Below are 10,116 nucleotides of genomic sequence, written 5' to 3'. Positions count from 1 at the left end.
GTTCAGTCTAAATATTGAATTATAAAAAGATTAAGTATTTGAATATCACACATTACACATTTATAGTGTGAACACTGTGTTGATAATAACATCAATTGCCAGGGTTTGTGGAGTTCATTTGAACATGGACTCATCGATATGGGAAAATGGCCTTGATAACCAGATGTCTGCAGACTGTGTGACGTTTATAATGCTGAAAAAAGTTTTCAACAATGAAGTCAAACCTACAACATAACTTATTCTTTCCATTCTCTATTATGAACTCATATGCCAGTGTACCCCTGAATGCCAACCGTGATGTCAAGGAACACAAACCGCCCCTCGGCCAAAAGGTCAAAGACCTGTTTTAATCTTTACCTAAAAGTGAGAGTCAGACAGACTCCCTCCGTCTGTCGGTGTCGACCTCACTCAGTGCGAGTCTCAGTGCGAGTCCAGCACACCACTCGTGATGCAGCGGACTTTCTTCCGCCGGAGCGCGCTGCTCGCCCAGCAGACTGCAGCGGCCCTCGAGGGCCCTTTGGCCGCCAGGAGCGCGCCTCTCCTGCAGCGCATGGATCGGTCCATGTCCTCCGTCCCCATCCCCCCGCCGGCGTGCATGCTGAGACCGCTCGAGGTTCCGATGCGCTACTTGTTCGGACCGGGACCCTCAAACGTGCCTCCACGTATTTTGGCAGCAGGGTCGAGGCCAATAATTGGTCACATGCACCCGGAAATGTATGAGGTAAAGCTCTGAACTTGAACACAATTTGGGGGAGCAGGTGCATTGTTGGTCTTATACAGAGATAACACTATTATTAAAACATTAATATTACATTCAATTTTCGTTTGCTCGAAATAGTAGAACATTTGTCCCTGCACTTAAATGATTTTAGTTTTATTTGCATACGATGCCTCTACTTTTTATCATTTAAACATAGCAGGTCTTATTCACATCAAATCGATAGCTGGTCGTAATAGGGCACAAACTATAGGATTTACGAACCCACACACTTCACTCAGTTGAACCCTTTTGAGAAATGCAGCTGAAAAAAGTTGTCTTCACCTTTTCTCTTAGATCATGAATGACATCAAGAGAGGGATCCAGTACGCCTTTCAGACCGAGAACAACATGACGATAGCCATGAGCGGCTCCGGGCACGCGGCTATGGAATGTGCGGTGTTCAACACGGTGGAGCCCGGAGAGAGCGTGCTCGTCGCCATCAACGGAATCTGGGGAGAACGCGTTGCAGAAATTGCAGAAAGAATGGGTACATCTTTACGCACGATTTTACGCACACCACCTATATATCTATATATCTATCTATCAGTATTTAATCATGAATGTTTTTATCTTTAGGTGCCAATGTACATAGAATGGTTAAAACTCCAGGAGGATATTTTACTAATAACGAAATTACACAGGTAGGCTTAGTGTCCTGTACAAGCTCATCTATAAGAACCAATACATAATTAATACACATAACAAACATAAACAGTTACTAAACACATGTTTTGTAATAAATAATTGACTCTATTCTTACTTGTCTCTAGGCCATTGAAAAACACAAGCCCGTCCTGTTTTTCCTCACACATGGAGAGTCCTCCGCTGGCCTCTGTCACCCAATAGATGGCATTGGGGACATCTGCAGAAAGTGAGGCTCACTCTGCATTTCTCTGCATCTCTCTGAAACAGAACATAAACTACATGGGCTAATTACAAAGCATAATGGCATATTTTTCAACCCTCACTCCCGCAGACATAACTGCCTCTTTCTGGTCGACACAGTCGCTTCTCTTGGAGCAGCACCAATTTTTATGGACAAGCAAAGTAAGGAAATTATGTAAAACATGAATTGAGAGTTAATCAGCCTGCTACCATGCACTTGCATGTGATATACTGTGCCTCTTGTTCTCCCAGATATTGACATCCTGTACACTGGCTCTCAGAAGGCCCTGAATGCGCCTCCTGGCACAGCCCCCATCTCGTTCAATGACAGAGCGTGGTAAGAAAGCCCTCTGTGGTGTGTGTAGCTGCTCGTACAGCTCCGTACATTTTCACAACAGTTTAAAAAGAAATGACAACAAAAAAAAGAGTAATTGAATCTCTTTGTCTCTGATACCTTTCACAGCCACAAGATGTTTAACAGGAAAACAAAACCAGTGTCCTACCTCTTTGACATGACACATTTATCCAACTACTGGGGTTGTGATGGCCAACCAGCAAGAATGTAAGTCTGCTGCAACCAAGCGTCAATGTTCTACTCATACCCACATGAACTTGACTTAAATTGGAAACTGCAGATGATCTTTGAGAATGACCTTGAACTTTATTTTTTAACTATGAAATGTTCATATTATTAAAGAACACCAATATTTGGTATGAGAAGCATGTTTAATCGAATGTGCTCTGGATGTTAGTTACCACCACACTGGTCCTGTGTCTGGATTCTTCGGTCTCAGAGAGGGTCTGGCGATTCTTGTTGAGAAGGTAAATCAGCATTTTACCACTTTTTCATCTATTCAAAGGCTTTTCTTCGAATCGAGGGCCGTGGTACTTTTCACCACCTCACACATTTACCACACCATTCATTAACCGTGAACTCACCAGCCCCTGCCAGCACCTGAACTGCCTTGTCCTTTGTCTCCCTCTAGGGGCTGGAGGAGTCCTGGAAGAAACACAAGGAAGTGGCATCCTATCTGTACAGAGGACTGGAAGACCTGGGACTCAAGCTCTTCGTCCCTGAAAGGGTGAGGCGGGTTAACAACTATATAATGGTGCCATACGAAACTACAACAAAGAACCTGATACTTAAGAACAACAAACGTATTGTGCCAAAAGAAAACAGATACCGAACCTGCCTGTTTGAGCTGTAAGATTGTAGACTCCCGATTTTTCTTTTAATTCTGTGACATGTCCTGCAGGATTTAAGGCTTCCATCCGTCACCACCATTGCAATCCCCAACGGTTACGACTGGAGGGAGTTGTTGATGTACATAATGAAACACCACCAGATGGAGATGACTGGAGGCCTGGGTCCTTCCATTGGCAAGGTAAGCTCCTGCTGGTATTTTATCCCTTTACAGTAAATACTTTTTCTTAAAAGGTATTTTTGGAATTAAAAAAAAGGGGGGGATTTTACCGTAAACAATTATAACGAGAGCAATGTCAGAAGTCAGGTGTTTTTATAGCTTCCTGAATCATGCTGCTGAGTCACTGTGGACTCACTCTTCTCTCCATCGCACTTTTCATCAGGTGATGAGGATTGGATTGATGGGATACAACTGTGAGAAGACCAACGCTGACATGGCACTTCACGCCCTGGCAGACGCTCTCAAGAACTGCAAAAAGAGCAAAGCTTAACAGAGCTTAAGATCTGGGCAATGCATGCATTTTAGTCGTACGTGTGTGCTTTGGCCTGCAGAGATTTTATAAATATATAAATAAAAAAACACAGGCAATGTAAATGTGCCTTTATAGGTAAAGTAGTTAGTAGTAAAAAAGACAGTTATGTAGTGGTCCAGATTGAGTACACTGTAAAATGTCAATAAAGTATGCTTTATTTTATCAGACATGTCTGTGTGCTTTACATTAGTATTGGCATTTATGCAACTTTCATAGTTTCCACTCCACTACATGTCAGGAAATATGATACTTCTCCTGTCTAACAGCTTTGGCAGAAACCACTTATCTGCAGATGTGTTAACTTTGAATTTTTCCAAAGAACTATTCGTTAATTTCATATTCTAAATCAAATCTTAAAAAAAACACTCACAAAGCTGAAACTACTTGGCTGAGGTTTTAAAATGTGGACTTTTTATGGCTATCACAGACACAGACAAAACAGAGTAAACATTTTACTGCACTATTAGTCATTTTACTTCTTACTTTAAGTACAAGTTTTTGATCATTTTGCTTAGGTTTTGAATGCATGACTTCTACTTGCAGCATAACATTTTTTAAGTGTAGAGATACTTTCCCTCTCTTAACCTGCCTGAGCTGACGGTCTACATAAATAAGAGCTCGACCAAAACCAGCAGCCACACTTCTCACCTAATCTAGTTTCTCTTTGCTGGCTTCCAGTAGATTTTAGAATTAATCTAAAGTTTATATTGCTGACTTTTAAGGCCTGATATGGACTTGCATTGAACTACACTGCAGATCTTTTGACCAGTCCTTCTGAATAAAGACCCAACTCGCCACTCCACAGTTCCAGCAGAGGACCAGAGGTGACTGGGACTTTTCTGTCAGAGGAGAAACGTCACGCAAACTCCTTATCCTCTCGTAAATCTCTGCTACAGACACTTTTAAAGCATTTGCTTCCTCATAGTTCTGACCTTACTATCTATTTAGTTTAGTCTTTTCTCACCTTTTTTTTTTTATATATCTCTATTTCAGTGCTCCAATGCTGTGTGATCTTCAAATATTGGTAGCTTTTTCTCAACAGTTTCCTATTATTTGCCTTCAATTTCCCTTTTCCTATTTTTCAAGGCCCCTGTAATTGTGTTTTGAAAGGTGCCAAGGACACAAAGTTAACTATAATTACTTTAATTCGAGTAAATGATCTGAATACTTCTTCCACTACTGGGGAAAGTAAGTTAAACCCCGTACAAAGGCTTCTTAGGCCCTAACTACATTTCCCACAATTCCCTGCTGTGCGTCTGTATAAACGTCACTTCAACACGTCGCAGTCTTATTGAAGGACATTAAACCTTGTGTTGGGTCCTGTGTTGTTGTTTATTCCTTCCTGTTTACATCAGAAATGTCGTGTCCTGTTTATCACGCCGGTAAGTTCCATTCTAATCTTCAGCTTGTTTGAGATGTCACCTGCTGCAGAGTCGCGCACACTGGAATTAACGTCCCACAGTTGTAGCTGAAGTCAGTGTGTTGTTGCTTTGTACGTACAACTCGAACTCACCGCGGTGCGTTCACGGTCCACCCTGCGGTCATAACGAAAGAAGTGAAGAGGTCCTGAAGGCCTGAAGAGAGCCGCGTGGCTCTTCAGAACTTCAGCTTCAGAGACAGTAAACAAGCGGCTGGTGTCCTGACGCGACCTTTGCCTGTATAACACAATGAGTCCTGTCTGTTAACGCTGGAAGTGGCTGTGCTGAAGACTGCGTTTCACCAAAGAGGAAAATTTATTATTACAGTCACACCTTCCTCTGTGTGTTCGACATTGGGCAGGAGGAATTCTTATCATTTACAACTTCCGGGTTGGGGGCGCTGGTGAGGTCAAAGCGGGACGACGTGCGAGGTACCCTGAAGTGAAGCCACAGCCTCTCGATCGCCACCTGGTGGCTTGCAGCTGCACATTCCATAAGTCTAGCTTGCTCTATAGCCGTTTTCAGACTCAACCTGCGGATAACATCCGGACAATGGGTCCAGCAGTGGCGATTTTAGAGTCTATTGGGGCCACAAGCAAAAACTCCAAGGGGGGCCCCTCAAGCAGCATTCATCAACATTAGGTTTTAAATAATCTAACACCAACAAAAGATAGTGTAAATATTTTTAAGAAAACAAAAACAAAGAAAATTTAAACCTAATTTTCAAAATATAGGTATAAAGGAATATATATATATATATATATATATATATATATATATATATTGATATATATATAATAAAAACATCAAGGAATGGAGGCTATAATATTAAATTCAAGTGTCTCTCACTTTAGTCCAGGCTATTGACAGCATTCAGTCATACTGTTATACTTAATTGCCATCATCTGCTTCATTTACCGCCATCTTTCTTACTTTTTTCCTCATGTCATTTTCTCTTTCCTTTTTCACTTCCTGATGGATTATTCCTCTTCATTTTCCTTTCCTTTCATTTTCAATTCAAAATTTGAAAAGGTACAGAACCGCAGCTCTGAAGGGAATCACATGGGGCCCCTTTATGTATTAAAGGATAATGTGATTTTCTTCACACACAGACATCAGTGGGTTAGAGCAGTTTGAAAATGCAAAGAACATACATGACAAAAGTTGAGTACACAATTTTTTTTATTTGTCCAGTAGAAGGACAAAGCTTTAGATTAAGAAACCACAAAATCACGTAACTTACACATAATTTAACATGTAAACACTCATACTGCTGCAAAGTCATCTGACTCCCAGACTATTCTGTCAAATCAATTCAGAAGTAGTTCCTACACCATATATATTGATGTGCTGGATCTATGATAAATACAGAATATACCCCAGTATTACTTGAGTAAATGAATCCAAACCAAATTCGGGGTGCTACCCAACCATCCTATGATGCTTTTTCTTACTGTGTTTTCATGAAGTAACTGAGCTGATTTTGTGTTTTACCAGCACCGGAGTTGAACCCAAGCCTCCTCCCCTTAAACTGGCTCCTTGGTGCCTGGGAGTCAGATGAGCCTGGAGAGGGCAGCTTTCCTTCCATAGAACCTTTCCGCTACACAGAGACCCTGCACTTCAGCCATGTTGGAGGACCAATGATAAACTTCATGTAGGTTAACATGGGAGCAATCAGACTTAAAAAGAAACACATCACTGGGTAGGCAGACTGGTGCTGTCTTCATTCCCACTCTTGACCCCGGACATCTGTTTGATGTAACTGTGGTTAGAGGGTACCATCTCCTGTGTGAAATGTGTAACTGCCTGAGAGTCAGAGCCTAAATTTCCAGATTCAGGCCCAGAAAGTTGAAGAGTAATGCCGAACTGTAAATCAGTTATTAGGACCTAGAAGTCATTAAACCAGAGTTCATCTCCAATATTCAACAGGGAAACTTAAGCTTGATCCACACTGTGTTGACAGGTTCAATGCGTTCCATGCAGAATCTAAAAAGCCGATGCACCAGGAGTGTGGCTTCATTCGAATGCAGCCAGGAACCAACAAAGTGGCGTTCATCATCGCACAAAATTCAGGTATAATTACAATTTAGAGATTTTCTCCCTGGTTGTATTCTTTTTATTTGCAAAGTCCCCACTTGTCATTGAATTTCCAGTAATCCCTTGAATGCTGGGCGTTCTGACTCCTTCCTAAGAGAATCAATGTGATGCAATGTTCCACATAAAGATGGAAACATGACTCAGTCAGGTTTATTATTTGCAGTGTTTCAGTTTGTATGTCTTTCTACTGCTGTCTTTAGTTGTGCATGTGAGTAACTTTTTCTCATAATTATTGCCTTAAGATGTAGATTGTTTTAAAGCCAAAGTCAAACTTAAATTATAAAACCTTTGTGCTTAGATAAATGGAATTTGATTGTTCCCAGAGTAAGATTTATTAGGCAGAGTTGTCTACATTATGTCACGTTTGGAAATGGCTAACTTACTTTGTTGTCTCAAGCACACACACAAACACTCACCTGTATTGACTGCTGTGTTATGAAGGTCTAATGGAGATTGAGGAGGGGGAGCTGACTGGGAAGCAGCTGAACCTGAAGACCCACGCTCTGGCCAGAATCTCTTTTGCCAAGAAGCCACAAGTCAAGCAGGTAAACGTCTGATTCTTTATGACCAGGCATCACTCTTCATCATTTACTTCACTTGTTTACTAAATTCAAATCTGTCATATTTTACCACCAAACAGCAACAGAACTTTTCTCTGTAAATGATCATGCTTCAGCATTGGCATATAGCAGTGGGGCAGTCTGTCTCATTCTTGTGAACACAATATCCCATGAACGCAATGATAAAATTTCTTCAAATGTGGTGCAAACATTCAATTGGACTCAAACATTAACTGATTAGATTTCAGTGGTCAAAGGTCACAGTGACCTATTAGGAGTCATGTGACCTCACCCTCTCTTTTCACTTCTTCCAGATTTCCAGAGAGTTTCAGCTCAGATCAGATGGAAGGCTGGAGCAGACTGTTTCCATGGCAACAGACAACCAGCCTCTGAAGCAGCACTTGCACGTCATCTACCGTCGGCCATCTTGATTCATCACTCAGGCAGGCTTCTCCTGCATAAAAATAACTTTGTCTGGAATGACAAATGTTGCTGGAAAAAAAGGCTTGCTTAATAATCAGAGATGTGTCAGATAAACATGTAAACATCTCTATAATTATACATTATATCTATACTATGGTATGTGGAATGCTGTACATTAACCATTAATGGTACATATAGTAGTAGCATGTAATGGTTTAAGCATGGCTTTTGGGACAGATGTAAGTTTTACTTAATGGCCTCGTTCTGGAAACTATACTTTTCGTTTGGAGTTATGTTGCTATTAACTGCCAGATATTTTATCTTTGGGTTGAGGAGCTAATGGAGGATGATATTGAGGACAGTATCATTTTTTACATATCATTGCACTATCAAAAGTTTGGCAGCTTAAGTAACTGTTGTGGTTCTGGAGTCACTTTTTGTTTGTTTAGATCAGGAGCTTTATTCTTAGACTGGGTGGCACTGAATTTAAAGATGTTTTTATAGCTACTTAATATGATCCTGTAAGAGTTTCCCCCATGAGTTTCATGGTGTTTGTTTTATGTCTTTGAATGCACGGGACCTTCAGTATAAAATATCAAATGTTTTTTCTTTTGCTTCCAATGGTCTTCTTCCTCTATCCTTGTGGATTTCAAAATTGAATGTCATTTTCAATAAAGTCTGTGTTAAACTGTGAAAGTTCAAATTCCCTTTTTTTGTTAATTATTTACATCACAGGTCAGAATCAACTAAAACTCCTACTGAACTCATTAAAGAGTCTGTGTGATAGGGATTGAGCTAATCTAGGTAGCGAGGTTCCACCGATGCACACGCCCGACAAAAATTGTGTCAGTCTCAGCTGTCAATCATGATGTTTCAACTCATTTCATTTATAGCACTGAATAACTATTTAAATCCTGAATGGAAAAATTTGAACTTCAACAAACATCAGTGTGATCCATCCTTGGGAACTTATTTGACGTTTACTTTGACTTTTTAATTTGGTCAATGTCCCATCCGTTAACTTGGAGGAGTCTGGGTTTATGACCCAGACTCTAACCAGCCACTAGGTGACAAATGCGCTTTGGCTTCACTTCTGAGATCCATCTTTATCAGTCTATTGTTTAATTTGTGGATCGTCAAATCCCCAAAGGGAAAAGGGTCGGCATGAATTCAGATAGATAAAATATCAATAAAAAAATAATCAGCAGCAATTTTATGTCTGAAGATTTAAGTTTATTGTTGATTAATCAAAAAAACTCAGACACATAAGATAACACAAACAACCATCAGGCATATCACACAATCATTCCAAAGAGCTATAGAATCGGTTCTCTAAACTATAATAAAAATATAAAATCATAAATAACCTATTTACAGATTAAAAAGTAAATGAATACCAGCCAAAACATGTGCAGTCAGTATGTATCACTCCTCCACTCTTCGGCCAGAAATGGGCACAAAGAGACCTGACATTTCTGGATGAATCGTGTCTAAAACTGCACCAGGTCACACCATGTTGGGTCATAGCAGGAAAGAGACCCCCTGTGCTTTCATCAAGTACAAAAGTGCATTTGATACCACCTGATATTGCTCTTCTGAGTGAAAACACCCTGAGACTCAGCCCGCTGAGCATCCACTTCCATTACTTGACAGGCGTCCGGCTTAATGTAATATCCTGAGCAAAACTTGACATCACAACATACAACTGTTGACCTCAGGAGTATGAACAGCCTCCCACAGCAGCTCACTGAACATCACAGTCACAACATAGGAGAAGCCTGGTTTACTGCACAGGTGTGAGCAGAGTGAAAATATACTAAGGAGGCGAAGTGAGACACACTTGTACCTTTCCATTTATGCCCTTAAATATCACGATGACTACTCTTTGGATGAAGGGTGATCACCTGCACACCCATCGGACCCCCGAGACAACACGAACATGATGCTGATGAAACATTTGCTGGGAGCCCTTCAGCAACAGACCGATATCTGCGGGCGGGCCGAGTCCCCATCGAGCAGTATTTTTTAGGGGTAGAGATACTTTTTCCTCTCTTCACCTGCCAGAGCTGACAATCTACATAAATTACAGCTCGTCCAAAATGCAGCAGCCACACTTTTCACCAAATCTAGTTTCTCTTTGCTGAATTCCAGTATATTTTAGAATTAATCTAAAGTTTAGATTGCTGACTTTTAAGGCCTGTTCTGGACTTGCATCGAACTACACTGCAGATCTTTT

General features: G+C 40.8%; 2 protein-coding genes and 1 long non-coding RNA gene across 3 annotated transcripts; 2 read left to right on the top strand and 1 right to left on the bottom strand.

Annotated features, from left to right (window-relative positions):
* Positions 1–433: 433 nt before the first annotated feature.
* Positions 434–3,544, top strand: agxtb (alanine--glyoxylate and serine--pyruvate aminotransferase b). The gene is made up of 11 exons (XM_053437344.1): positions 434–721; positions 1,055–1,247; positions 1,337–1,401; positions 1,531–1,631; positions 1,737–1,807; positions 1,898–1,982; positions 2,109–2,207; positions 2,398–2,467; positions 2,632–2,727; positions 2,902–3,030; positions 3,233–3,544. Exons 1-11 carry the CDS (start codon positions 449–451, stop codon positions 3,338–3,340), a joined length of 1,290 nt encoding a protein of 429 aa, XP_053293319.1. The 5' UTR covers positions 434–448; the 3' UTR covers positions 3,341–3,544.
* LOC128454118 (uncharacterized) lies at positions 1,414–5,188 on the bottom strand. Its single transcript, XR_008341599.1, has 2 exons — positions 5,134–5,188; positions 1,414–5,037 (listed from the first exon to the last, which is right to left on the bottom strand). It is a non-coding gene; the product is annotated as an uncharacterized LOC128454118 (long non-coding RNA).
* Positions 4,616–8,576, top strand: LOC128454117 (peroxynitrite isomerase THAP4). Its single transcript, XM_053437345.1, has 5 exons — positions 4,616–4,764; positions 6,298–6,454; positions 6,764–6,873; positions 7,339–7,442; positions 7,772–8,576. Exons 1-5 carry the CDS (start codon positions 4,740–4,742, stop codon positions 7,886–7,888), a joined length of 513 nt encoding a protein of 170 aa, XP_053293320.1. The 5' UTR covers positions 4,616–4,739; the 3' UTR covers positions 7,889–8,576.
* Positions 8,577–10,116: the final 1,540 nt, after the last annotated feature.

Source organism: Pleuronectes platessa, chromosome 13 (genome assembly GCF_947347685.1).
Source record: "Pleuronectes platessa chromosome 13, fPlePla1.1, whole genome shotgun sequence".
NCBI lineage: Eukaryota > Metazoa > Chordata > Actinopteri > Pleuronectiformes > Pleuronectidae > Pleuronectes > Pleuronectes platessa.
This window is presented reverse-complemented; position numbering and strand designations above follow the sequence as displayed.

Bases quoted from the DNA above. Each gene is read 5' to 3' on its own strand.
- agxtb (XM_053437344.1), top strand. From the start codon at position 449: ATGCAGCGGACTTTCTTCCGCCGGAGCGCGCTGCTCGCCCAGCAGACT. The intron at 2,208-2,397 runs GTAAGTCTGCTG...TCTGGATGTTAG, and splicing joins GATGGCCAACCAGCAAGAAT to TTACCACCACACTGGTCCTG. The intron at 2,728-2,901 runs GTGAGGCGGGTT...CATGTCCTGCAG, and splicing joins AGCTCTTCGTCCCTGAAAGG to GATTTAAGGCTTCCATCCGT.
- LOC128454117 (XM_053437345.1), top strand. From the start codon at position 4,740: ATGTCGTGTCCTGTTTATCACGCCG. The intron at 4,765-6,297 runs GTAAGTTCCATT...GTGTTTTACCAG, and splicing joins GTGTCCTGTTTATCACGCCG to CACCGGAGTTGAACCCAAGC. The intron at 6,874-7,338 runs GTATAATTACAA...TGTGTTATGAAG, and splicing joins CATCATCGCACAAAATTCAG to GTCTAATGGAGATTGAGGAG.